Source organism: Vigna unguiculata, chromosome 3 (assembly GCF_037176805.1).
Source record: "Vigna unguiculata cultivar grain cowpea cultivar isolate G323 ecotype 2 chromosome 3, ASM3717680v1, whole genome shotgun sequence".
Lineage (NCBI taxonomy): Eukaryota > Viridiplantae > Streptophyta > Magnoliopsida > Fabales > Fabaceae > Vigna > Vigna unguiculata.
The window spans coordinates 7,469,874-7,483,188 of record NC_140794.1 but is presented as its reverse complement, the minus strand read 5'-3'; the positions used below and the strand labels follow the sequence as shown (position 1 = coordinate 7,483,188).

Genomic DNA, 13,315 nt, shown 5'->3' with positions numbered 1-13,315 from the left:
TAAATCAGTTTGTTAATCACTATAATACATTAATAAGCTTGAGATTACAAGTCACTTGTTTAACCTATTCGTATAGCAATAATTTCAATTAGGCGTATTCCTAAAATTTTATGTTTCAAAGATATTTTTTTATATTGATCAAGTATCAATTAAACAGGTGAAAGATTATCGATCTCATACACAATTTTAACATAGAAAATAATAATATAATTAAATAAAAGTCAGATACAATATATTAAACTATGGATTGGGTTTGTCATACAACACTAAAAAGAAAATTAAATTAAAATGCATTAAATTAAAAACATGTTAATGTATTAAATTAAAATTTATGAGAATAATTATTTTTAACATATAAATTATATTCTAGATTTATAACAAACAATTTATATTGTGATACAATGTTTTTTTTACTATTTTTTAACAAATATTAAAAATAAATTTAAAATATGATACAAAATAAAAAATAATAATTTCTCTTTTCTTCTCAACATATCATTGTTAAAAGAAACTCTTAAGAGTACTTCTTTTAATAATAGATCCTGAAAATAAAGTTATTTAGAATGATATTTATGATTAATATGTTGTGTTGTGATCATTATTATTTACTTTTATTTAATGAAGATTTTGCACACAATATTTTTTAACTATTTTTTTTTATATAGATAAGATATAAAAGGTTATCAACTTCCTCCAACTGTTATATTTAATTTTTACATCGGAAAAGGAAGATAAAGAAATATATTTCAAACAATTCATTTTTATTTTTAATAATAAGTTAGGTGATTTTTTTTTAAAAAAAGATGAACAGACAAAACACCTATATTTTTCCTAGTTTTGATGAATAAAAGATCACTACATTAGCCCATGAAATTTCAAAAGTGCTCAAACTATAAACCAAAACAAAAATAATCTAAATATTTTTTAATCACTTAAATTTAGGATACATTTGTTTCTTCTCTAAATTTGAAATTATTTTTTACTTATCATATTTTAAAATATTTATTTTAATTGCCATCTTATATCTTCTTTTAAACATTTTGAATACATAACAAATGATATAAATAACTCATAAGATATTTAATTTTTGATTTGATACTTTTGTTATCAAATATGTAGTCACATATAATTTTTCATTCAAAATATTCATTTCAACAATCAAAATTAACAGGCCCAAATTCAATATTTTTCAAATTTTAGAGATAAACAAATTAATTTAAATTTTAAAAGATAAAAAGCACTCTTAAATTATATTTAGACTTAAGAGAAGAAAAAAAACCTTAAAAATATATATAAATCAGAACCAAAGCCATCATCAACGTCGGTTACTATCACCAATCTTATATCCTTCTTCTAGGGTTTGTTTCGGTCATCGGAAAACCCCAATCGGTCACTCTTTCGATCCCCAATTCCACATCACAAACCCTAGAAAATCGTTCCAAATGCATCCAAAGTCGCTCCAAATCCTGGTGCAGTCACCGGACCTCGGAATTTCCGTTCAATCCACGATCAATCACAGAACACTTTCCGATGTCAAGCACTGCCTTTTCCCTCAATCACACCAGTCCTTCTACTTCACCCTCAATGGCAAGCCCCTCCCCGACGAAACCCTTCTCTCGAGAATTGCGCCTCTCTCCACCCTCTCCCTACGGCCCCGCCTCCTCGGCGGCGGTGGAGACGGCGGAGCCACCGGAGCCGAGTCCCGCGACTGCTACCTCAATATGTACGCTGAGAAGAAGCCAGATAAGGTGGACCCCCACGAACAGCGGCTCTCGAAGTGGCACAATTGCTCTCTCTCAAACGAGCCCCTGAGGGAGCCCTGCGTGATCGACAAATTGGGGAATATATTCAACAAGGAAGCGCTGGTGGAAGCTTTACTGGGGAAGAAGCTTCCGAAAGAATTTGGGTACATCAAGGGATTGAAAGACATGATCAATATTCAACTTTGTCCGATTCCTGGCTCTGATGATGGGGCAAAGTTTCAGTGCCCCGTTGCGGGGCTTGAATTCAATGGAAAGTATAGGTTTTTCGCGCTGAAAAGTTGTGGGCATGTTTTGAGTGCCAGGGCTCTGAGGGAGGTTAAGTCCTCGTCGTGTTTGGTTTGTCACAAGGAGTATGCTGACGTTGATAAGATCGTGCTCAATGGGACTGATGAGGAGGTGGCGGTTCTGAGAGAGAGGATGGAGGAGGAGAGGGCTAAGATAAGGGATAAGAAGAATCGGAAGGTTAAGAATAGTGATGATGGTGTGAGTTTGGAAGGGAGTAGGTTGAGTGGTACTAAGCATGTTGTTGATGTTAAGGCTGTGGAGAGGGTTTCGGCTAAGGTGGAAGGAAATGGAAAGGTTTCTAATGGCAAAGTTGGTTTGAATGGTGGTGTTGCTGCTGCGAAGCGTTTCAAGGCTGTGGATTTGGCACCAGCGAATGCTACTAAGGATGTGTATGCGTCCATTTTCACTTCGTCTAAGAAGTCTGAATTTAAAGAAACATATTCTTGTAGGTCTCTTCCTCTTGGTAGAAACTGATTGAGGAATCTGTGTACTGGTGGTGTCGCTACTGTTTTATTGTTGAGTTTTAGATTGTTGTATAAGAAATTGACTTTTCCTCTTATGGATTTAATGGTTCCATTCCCAACAGATTATTGTCATTAATCATGCATTGTTAATAACATCTATTATTTGGAAAGAGAGATTTTAGAATTTGTACTCGTTGTTTTCCTATATTTATGATTTATAATCACTGATTATATACCGCTTGCGAATTATTCGCTAGATAGTTTAGTCGTTGTGTATCAGTAAAGCAATTTGTCTTCAAACATCTGGTGTATTTTCTGTTAATGAAGTTTGTGCCGGTTGAACCTGTCAGATGGAGTGGTCATGTGCAAGGTTGTCAAACTATAGTTTTATCTGTAGAATTGCGTGAGTTTACGATAGTTATGAAGAAGCGTGGTTTTCATCTATATACTTATGCGATTTAAATTTAGAAACTAAACGCATTGTTTTTGTGGTGTGCTGCTGCTGCAAAGCATTTCAAGGCCAGCTTTTTGCCTCTAACAAATGGTGTAAAGGATGAGCCTGCATCCATTTTCACTTAAAAGAGAACTTTACCTTTAGGTCTTGGTAGAAACCAATTGTGTCATCTGTATAGTTCATGCTCTAAAACAAGTTTGTTTTTGTTGATTGGAGTGAATTTCAGTTCATGCTCTAAAAATGTTGACTTTCCAAGTGATGGTTTTACCGATTTCATTAGTGTAAAAGCTTGCTTTGGAAGAGGTTTTGTTGATGAAATCTTTTTATTTGGTCTTATTTGGGAGGCATAATTTAGATGAAGCGGACATGTAGAGAATCCAAGAATTGTGGAAATAATCAGGGCTTGAAAATAAGACAGAATTGCTGGCTGGCAAGCTTTAGGTAGTGTTTGGATAGAAAATCTGTAATGCACGAAGAACATACATAGGTATGAAATAAAAGTAACACATCACCCTCGTACATTCGAATTAAATGATATGTAATGTGGGAACAAAACACATGTTCAGGAAGCAGAACAAATGTAATAGGGTGGTTGATATTCTATATTACTTTTCACAAGCAAAGATTAAAGTTCCACATCTTTCTATATGGTATGAGCTTCGGTTTCAATGTATGCCCACGACAACAAAAATTACAGCATTGTACCTGTAGAGCATTTGTGATTAGAATCGTTGTAGGAGGTGGAGGTCGATGTTTGACTTTTGCAGAGGCACCAAAAAGAGTTAATAACGTGTATTAGTGAATAACATACAAATAGGTAACTTGTGCTTACTTAACATTATCAATACATTGTCTATAATCCATGAATACAAACAATGCATTATCGGTTGTAGGCCCCAGAAAGAAGTATAGCATGGCAAGTTTAAATCGCGACATTACAACAAAACTTGTATTAACCTGCAAGATAGACGACGTTTGCAATTGCTTTAAATAGAAGGTGAAAGAAACAAACAGAATTCACGAGTCATATCTTAGAATTGCAATGGTATAGGCGTTTCTTTTGCAATGGATCTCAATTTACAGCACAAGTAGATGGTTATTGCTTAGCCATGACTTAATAAGTAAATATCATATTGTAGACTTAAAAAAAATAACATATATCCTTTTATTTCTTTTTAGTGTCTTTACCGAGTGATGGACTCAGAACCAAATTACATACTTTGTAGATTGTATATGTTGCGAAGCAGGGGAGATAGATATGTAACAATCAATTGTATGCAGTGAAAAGTCAGGCCCAAATCAATTAGAAAGAAGAGGTTGACATTAAACAATTGGAAACACAACTCACTCAGTCACTACTACTTCAGGATCAGCAGCACTCTTGTTATCAGAGTTCGCTTCTTCACGATCAGCACTCTTGTTATTAGTGATGGCTTCTTCACGATCAGCACTCTTGTTATCAGTGATGGTTTCTTCAGGATCAGCAGTCTTGTGATCGGAAATGGCTTCTTCAGGATCAGCACTCTTGTTATCAGTGATGGCTTCCTCATTGACATCACGCAGATCTGGATAATTTCTATGGTTTAAAGAATGCAACCAAAGAGCAACAGTTCCTTCCTTCTGCTCCGTGGAAGAAATATGGGAATAATGTACTTCATTCTGAACTCCTCAGCTTCTTTCTCATATGCTTTCATTGACACCTCTTCATGGCTATCTTTCCACTTCTGGTTATATGAAGCAAAGAAGCACTCGTCCAGATATAATCCAACCTCAGGAGCAGTAGGCACATTAATATTGACATCCCTGCGTTTAGGAAAACACAAGTAAAAGAAGTGCATCCAATGAGAATCACAGCATTTGAAATGAAAACTTACAGATAACACAAACAATAGAAGTTGTACTCACTGCGGCAAAGCTTTATTGATAAGTGATTCTGATGCACAATTTCTCATTATTACCACCCCAGCCCCATCATCTTCCGTATCTGAAGATGAAGAATGAAGCTCTGTCCCACGATCTCACACTTCACAAACTCAATGCCCTCAACTACAACAATAGTGTTAGCATTGAATGAATAATGTAATGGGTTCTGCACTTTTGTTCGGGTGGTGAAGTTATGGAAATTGAGTCCCAAAAAAATAATTTAAAATCCTATTAAATCTCTCCCTCTCCTTCTCACCATAACAGAACTTGCTTCAAATATCTCAATCAACGAATTGATATCAAACGGGGACCATAAAAGAGAGGTTTCCGAATATAATGAACAATATACATTGGGCATGAGTTGAAGATCTCCTCAATCTTGCTACAAGCCACCACAAACCCTGAGTTGTATCTCATCGCTGCCTTCTTGATCTACGTGAATAAGGGAAATGAATGTAAAGTGAAAATAAAATAAATTAAGAATTGGAAGAATATATAAAACTAATATATCAAGAAGAAAAGGCAAGCAGGAGAAGGAAATAAGTTTGAAGACAGAATATGCTGGTTCAGATGCAGATCGTATTTATCTCAAATTTTCAATACAGTTACTAAGAGGCTTTTTTAACAGTAGAATTATACCATACCCCAAAGGTCTAATCCAAACAACAAAAAGAAAAATTACTGCATAGATTACTTGTAAATATTGATTGGTACAGATGGGAATTTTTATTACCTTTCAAATCATCACTGATAATGTCAGGAAGTAATGGATCAAGAAGGGGTTGATATCCCTCATCTTTCATTAGCTTGGTTAACAGTTTTAATGCCAACCTTATTTCATCAATTTGTGGGTGCATATTGTCTCCAACAACAAATACATGGGTCAAACTTTTCAACTCAATCCAGCTACAACCAGGTTCTTTAGTCACCCCTCGAGTCTTCATCATGCCCCTGACACGCTCCACGTCTTCCCATTTTCCTAAAGCCGTATATATACTCGATAACAATACATAAGCAGACGATTCTGGCGAGCCTAACTCCATTAGTTTCTCTCCCGCATAAGCACCAAGATAATAGTTACGATGGTTCTTACAGGCCCCTAATAATATGCGCCACAGACATAGACCATGATCAACCGTTGCTGATTCAATGAATTGTTTTGCTTCATTGAGTTGTCCAGCACGGCTCAAGATATCAACCATGCAAGCATAATGCTCTACTGTAGGAGCAATGTTAAACTCATCAAACATCATCTTAAAATAAACCCACCCTCTGTCCACCAAACCCATATGACTACAAGCAGAGAGAAGATTCACAAATGTGACATTATCGGGCTTTGTGCCCTCCAAGCACATCTCTTCAAACAACTTCAAGGCTTCAATGCCGCAACCATTTTGAGAAAGTCCAGATATCATTGCATTCCACGAAATTACATCTCTAGAAGGCATCCTCCAAAAGATGCGGCATCCGTCATCCAAACTTCCGCATTTTGCATACATGGCAGAAAGAGCACTTCCAATGGGAACTTCCAAGCTAAAACCATACTTAATAATCCCGGCATGCATTTGCTTTCCCTGATCTAAAGCCGCCAAGCTAGAACAAGCCTTTAGAACACTCGCCATAGTTAAATCATTGGGGATAACTCGCCCCATCTGCATTTTACAGTACAAATTCAAAGCACCTTCATAATCCCCATTTTGTACATACCCCGTTATGATTGAAGTCCAAAGAACAACATCAGGTTGTTGAATATACTCAAAACCCTTCCGAGCATCCCCTATACTACCACACTTCGCGTACATGTCCACCAAAGCCGACAAAACATACAGCTGTAGTTCATACCCCAGCTTCAAGGAATAACCATGCATTTGTCTCCCTTCCACAATAGCACAAACATCACTACAAGCATTGATCACCCCAACAAGAGTATACTCAGAGGGCAAAACTCCAGAGTGATGCATATCATAAAACAGTTTCAAAGCCTTATCCGCATCCCCACTCTGAGCAAAACCAGTAACCATAGCCGACCACGTGATCGAATTCTTATTCCCCGACAACTCGAAAGTCTTGAGCGCATCCTCCAAGCTCCCACACTTCGCATACATCGTCACAAGAGCATTACCCACAGAGACAAAGCAAACCAACCCGTTTTTCACCGCAAGAGAATGAACCTGCCTTCCAGTGTCCACAAGCACGTGACACGTCAAAGCACTGAGAACACCAGTGAACACAAACTCATTTTCATTGTCTCCCTCTTTTTCACGACGCAGGAGTTCAAAAAGCTCAAAAGCCTCATAAGCAAACTCCTTAGAAGCATACCCAGAAATCATGGTAGCCCAAGAAACCGCATTCCTCACAGGCATTTCGTCAAACAACTTACGGGCCTCGGCAACGAGACCCGTTTTGCAGTAAAAATTGAGAAGCGAACTGGCCGCAAAAACGTCATCTGAGCAGGCCGTTTTGACGGCGAGGGCGTGGGCCATGCAACCGGCGCCGGCGTCGGAGAGGTTGGAGGCGGCAGTGAAGACCCCGGTGAAGGTGTGGGCGTTGGGGACGGTGGTGCAGACCATCATACGGCGAAAGAGGCGCATAACGTGAGAAGAAGACGCGAAAGCTTGCTGTTGAGAGAATGCATTGATGAGACAGTTCCATGAGACGACGTCCTTGTGGACGATGTTGTCGAACACGAGGTTGGCTTCTGCGAAGTGACCACGCTTGGCGTAGAGGTTGATGAGGGCGTTGGCGATGTGAGTGAAGGAGAAAGAAGCGTCTTTGAGAATGCGAGCGTGCAAAACTCTACCTTTGCGAAGTTCTTTGTTCACAGTGCAGTGAAGGAGAGCACGCAACACTTGCACGTGTTGGGGAGGAAATGGAAGAGGCATGTATCCACTCTGCTAACAAATGACAATGTCTATGTTAAATTTCACTCCTCTTCGTGGTTACGTAGTTGTTTTTTTTTTTTTTTTAAATTTGAGTGAAGATGTTGATGTTTAAATCTTGAAAATAATTTGAACAAGACGAATAAATTTTCAATTCAGTACTTTAAAAATCAATTCCCAATTAAAAAAATAGTTATAGAACATACCATTTCAATTGAAAAAAATCATACGATCATATTATTCACCGAATAGGAAAAAAGGTCCCACCGAGATTTGAACTCGGGTTACTGGATTCAGAGTCCAATGTCCTAACCACTAGACCATGGGACCTTGTTGTTAAAGTCTTTAGGTCTAATATATATCTTTATTTCTCAATGAATACTATTGCTCCATTAAATAAATATATATTGACAAATTATATAATGTAAAAAAAAATGTTGAGCCCTCTTATTTGTTTAATCACTTTATAATAATTTTACTCAGTATTACCATGTCTAAAATTTTATTTTTTATTTTAGATGCATGGAGTTTGAATATACTTTCATATAAATATTAAGAACGAATATGTTTTTTTTTTTGTTTTTTGAAAACTATTACTCTTTGCATCGCTTAAATCAATTCACACGTAAAAATTCTTTTGGATTTCATAATCGTGTATTTGACGTGTTTCAGTAACATAATACATTTGTATGTTTTTAGTTTTATTTGAATTATTTAAAAAATTAGTTGAAGTCAAGATATGTTAAACAGAGTTAAACACCCCTACAATATCTCAGCTAAAACAATCTGATTCACATTATATCATATAAATTTTGGTCAAAAGCTTAAATATAATTAACAAAACTTTTCATAAAACTATATATTTTTTTTCATTTTTATCTACCATTATCTTCTAAAATTTTCTTCATTTATGTTACTTTATTATAATTTTATTTTGTATATTAATTTAAGAATATTGTAATATCATCACTTATTAATATAATATATGTATCATTAACAAATCTATATTCATGTTTATGCTGATATTTATACTTTAAATTATAATCTAATTACATATTTACATTTTTGGAATTCTATAATATAAAAATTCCAGTGATTTTAGTTTAAATAAATAAAATTTATTTTCAAATATAATATATAAAAAAAATGTACACGGTTTGGGGTTGCTCTACTCTGGTTGTTCGGTGGAAAAACAATGAGGATAGACCTCACCAATTTTGTCATCTACAATTTTCTACTTAGATCTAATATTCACGAAGTATTCTAAAATTGCATATTTAAGTTAAAAATTATCAATGAGTCTTGCTTTTACTTTTAAAATCATCTTTTAGAATTTTTAAAATCATTATCAAACCTTATTTTAAGTCTTAAAAAATCATACAGATAGGTAGCTAATTTGTTATTATTTTTTAGGTTAAATTACTCTTTTGATCACTCTATTTATCATGAAATTTCATTTTGGTCCTTAAGTTTTTCGATGTCTCAATTTGGTTATCATTTTCTTAAAAATGACTCAATTTATTCATCACCGTTAACGTTGACCAGACGGTGTTAAGTCAATGCCACATGTCAATTTCTGTTTTTTTTTTTTTGAATTTTTTGTTTTTTTTTGTTTTTTTTATTTTTATTTTTTGATTTTTTAATTTTTTTGAATTTTTTTCTTAAATTTTTCTTATTTTTGACACGTGTCACTTCACAGTTGTGTCACGTGTTAAAGTGACTCAATTTGGTCCGTATATTTATTTTTAGTTTCAATTTAGTCACAATTTTTGAAAAAATGAAGCAATATTGTCTTTCTTAGATTGAGACTTGATTTAATATTTGTATACAACTTATGATGATATTTTTAATAAAATTGACGTTTTTATTAAATATTTGTAGAAATATTTTTAAATAAGTTTTCTTTTTAGTTTTATTATTAAACAAAGTTAAACCCCAAACTTAATTTCAAAAATTAACAATTTTGTCATCGTATATAAAGGCATCAAGTGTATTATATTTTACAAACTTAGTAAAAATTAAAAATCAAATAACTTGTCACACATAAGTTTAGAAACTAAATTTTAAATTTCAAGTTCAAAACAAAATTAAAGTCTAATGTTTTGTGTAGAATTTAAAGTTAATTTAAAATATTTATAAAAATATTTAATAAAAACATTAATTTTAGTAAGAATATCACCATAAAATATATAAAATGTAAATTTAGTAACAATTTAAGTAGTGGCGGAACTTGCTCGATATTTATGGGGGTGCCAAAATATACTTAAAATTTATATATTTAATTATGGATCCGCAAGATTATTTAACTTAATAATAATTGAATCAATACTAAGATTTTTAGTTATATTTTGTTTTTAATGTAAATAATCATATCGTCAGAAAAAAAAAACATCTTCCATATTATTTTGCAGTCTTATTTTGATAATTTTCATTGTAGAAAATTATCTTTTTGATATAGTTGTAGAAACAAGAATAGTTAAAATAAGACGAGACAGATTAAAAAATTAATGAAATAGATGTAATTGACTTCCTATTTTTGTCAAAGATTGATTTTTTCTATTTTCTTCCTCACAGTAGCTTCCATTTTATCACTTTTAAATAATTAATTTATTCTTTTAATTCTTCATCAATATACTTGTGTTTTAAAAAAAAATACTAAAAGATAATTTATCATAATCTAAATAAAAATTGTGATATGTAATTAATAAAAGAAAAATATATGATAATCAAGTCACAATTAAAAACCAGTTATTAAAAAACACTTAGTGCATTGCTTTTTCTTGATATTTATAAAAATGAATATACCAAATGCTCGTGAGATAAAAAAATAATATTAATTATTAAACTAATATTTCACTATCAATTGAGAAAAAAAGAATTACTTTTCTCTTCAATAATAGAAGAAAGCATACAAAAATGAGAGTACAAAATAATGAATTTGTGTTGAACTTTCTTTTTTTCTTCATAAACAAAAGAAAACAAAACAAGTAAAAGTCTAAAGTGGATACAATATGTGAGAAACTCAAAAAACAGTGAGAGACAAAATAAAAAATATCTTAATAAATTTATTTATTTTTTATTAAATTTAATTTTATGTTTTATTATTTATTAACATTAAATGTTATATTTTATAAAATAAATAAAAAGATACCTATTTTAATATTTATCAATTCCTAATATATATTTTTATTATTTAAAAAATTCCAAAACATTAAATTTCTTATACATAATTTAAAAAAATTAAAAACAAAAAAAAAAATCATATAATATAAATAAAAAAAAAATCAAAAACATTGGGGGGGCCACGGCTCCCCCCGTCCCTTCCTAGGTCCGCCACTGAATTTAAGGGAGGACAATATTGCTTCATTCTTACAAAAATTGGGACTAAATTGAAACTAAAAATAAATATATGGACCAAATTGAGTCACAAGTGACACGTGTCAAAAAAAAAAAAAAAAACAGAAGTTGACATGTGATGTTGACTTTAACACCATTTGGTTAAAGTTAACAGTGAGGACCAAATTGAGTCATTTTTAAGAAAATGATGATCAAATTGAGACAACGAAAAAACTTGTGGACTATAATGAAATTTCATGACAAATTGAGGGACCAAAAGAGTAATTTAACTCATTATTTAAAGGGTTAAATATGTTTTTTGTCCTTCAAGTTTAAGTGAATTTTGGAATTAATCCCTTCTATATTAATTTAGTCATTCATTTTTAAAAATGCGTGGATTTAGTCATTCTTACCCAATTTTGTTAAGTTTATCTAACATTTTAAACGCATTTTATGATAATATTTGAGTTAACATCGAAACGAAAATGTGTCAAACAGTGTAAACAATTCAAATATTATCATGAAATGCGTTATAAACGTTAGATAAACTTAATAGAATATGGTTAAAAAAATTAAATTCACACATTTTTAAGAATAAATGATTAAATTGATAAAAAATTTTGAAGAACGACTAATTCCAAATTTCATTAAAGTTTAAGGGACCAAAAACATATTTAACTATTTTTTAAATAGTTATTTTTTTAACTACAAATGTATTTCCAAATTAAAAATAAAAAATAGTATATTAATTTTTTAACGACTAGAATCGAAATCAGAAAATGTTAGAAAGGAAATATATTTATTTATTTTATCAGCTATATATTTATTCATTACCCAAACAATGTCAAAGTTCACTTTTTCTCTGGTTAAAGTTCCTATAGAATTACAAAAATCGTGTTTTATCAATGTATTCAAAATTTCAATACCAAATTTCATAGGACATAAATTATCATCATCTTTTCATTAACCTCAACGAAAAAAGAAAATGGTGTTTTTCAAGATTTTTGCATGACAATTATGAAAAATTGTCCTAAAAATATTTTTTTATGACGATTTTCTGACAAATATAAAAAAGTTTTGAATTTTTGTTTAAGTTATCCATATAAAGGTTAATTCTAGAATCCACATAAACAGTACATTTAACCTATTATAAAATGTCTCTGTCTACTAATTATATATATTTATATATATATATATATATATATATATATATATATATATATATATATATATATATATATATATATTGAGTAATAAAGTGAGAATTAGTGCAAAACAAAATTGTTAGGCAAAAGTTGGTAAATGGGGATGCATGACCACTGTTTGATTGTGGCTTCTGAAAATACTTTTTTTCATACCTTTATAAAACAATTAGAATTTTAACAACAATGGGTCAATGAATTTTATTCTGGGAAACAAAAAGAATAATTTCATCACAGGGAATTAAGTTTCTTTTGAGTGAAATCAATTAATATAACAGTCTTCAAATTCAAACTATCCTCACAGTTGTTTCCAAAAACTAAAAACACACTCAATTTTTTTTTTCTTTTGTTTGAAAGTATTTACTTTAAAAACACTGTACTTGTATATCCTAATCTTTTTTTTAGATCTGTAACTTATCCTATTAATGTAAAAATATTATTATTTTTGTATAATTATTACATTTACTTTAAAAGATAATGTTTTTATCTTACACCTATCAAAATACATACATCACCGTCCAGACACCAGTTGAAACATTAGTATACACATAAATAGATAATGCAGAATATAAATTAATATTATATAGTACATGGTTTTTTGGACTGATTATATAGTGCATGCATATATATATAATCATTAAATGTCATTGGTTAATAAGGATCAATAAAGTGTATATTCTAAGAAAAGCATTTGAATAAACAAATAAAGCAAAGAATGTAATATAGCATGATAATTAGTAGGGATATGTTTTTTTCGCCCACATTTGTTATAAAGATTATTAAATGTGCCATAAAAGTGCATGCATCATCTTGTAAGAGAAACATTTTAATAAGAAAAAAGGGAAAAAAGAAATACAATATGAACACAATAATTATAGACATATTTTTGTTTGAAGGATTTAATGAAAGTGATGATACTAATAGAAGGAAAAAAACTATGAGTGATGATCTTTTCATATTAATTTACAAAAATGGATTAATATTTTTTTTTATATTACTCGTTTTAAAA

General features: G+C 31.5%; 2 protein-coding genes and 1 non-coding gene across 3 annotated transcripts; 1 reads left to right on the top strand and 2 right to left on the bottom strand.

Moving 5' to 3' along the window:
* The first annotated feature begins 1,303 nt into the window (after positions 1–1,303).
* On the top strand, positions 1,304–2,682 carry LOC114179661 (RTF2 RING-finger protein). The gene has a single exon (XM_028066074.2). The coding sequence runs from the start codon at positions 1,443–1,445 to the stop codon at positions 2,520–2,522; it is 1,080 nt and encodes a 359-aa protein (XP_027921875.1). The 5' UTR covers positions 1,304–1,442; the 3' UTR covers positions 2,523–2,682.
* Positions 2,683–4,237: 1,555 nt separating this feature from the next.
* On the bottom strand, positions 4,238–7,818 carry LOC114175940 (Tetratricopeptide repeat (TPR)-like superfamily protein). Its single transcript, XM_028060794.2, has 3 exons — positions 5,623–7,818; positions 4,872–5,321; positions 4,238–4,769 (listed from the first exon to the last, which is right to left on the bottom strand). Exons 1-2 carry the CDS (start codon positions 7,769–7,771, stop codon positions 5,272–5,274), a joined length of 2,199 nt encoding a protein of 732 aa, XP_027916595.1. The 5' UTR covers positions 7,772–7,818; the 3' UTR covers positions 4,238–4,769; positions 4,872–5,271.
* Positions 7,819–8,026: 208 nt separating this feature from the next.
* TRNAQ-CUG (transfer RNA glutamine (anticodon CUG)) lies at positions 8,027–8,098 on the bottom strand. The gene has a single exon. It is a non-coding gene; the product is annotated as a tRNA-Gln (tRNA).
* Between the last annotated feature and the right edge of the window lie 5,217 nt (positions 8,099–13,315).

Excerpts from the sequence above, each read along its gene's own strand:
- LOC114179661 (XM_028066074.2), top strand. The coding sequence starts at position 1,443 with ATGCATCCAAAGTCGCTCCAAATCCTGGTGCAGTCACCGGACCTCGGA.
- LOC114175940 (XM_028060794.2), bottom strand. The coding sequence starts at position 7,771 with ATGCCTCTTCCATTTCCTCCCCAACACGTGCAAGTGTTGCGTGCTCTC. Across the intron at positions 5,322-5,622 it reads TATCAGTGATGATTTGAAAG|ATCAAGAAGGCAGCGATGAG; the intron begins GTAATAAAAATT and ends TTATTCACGTAG.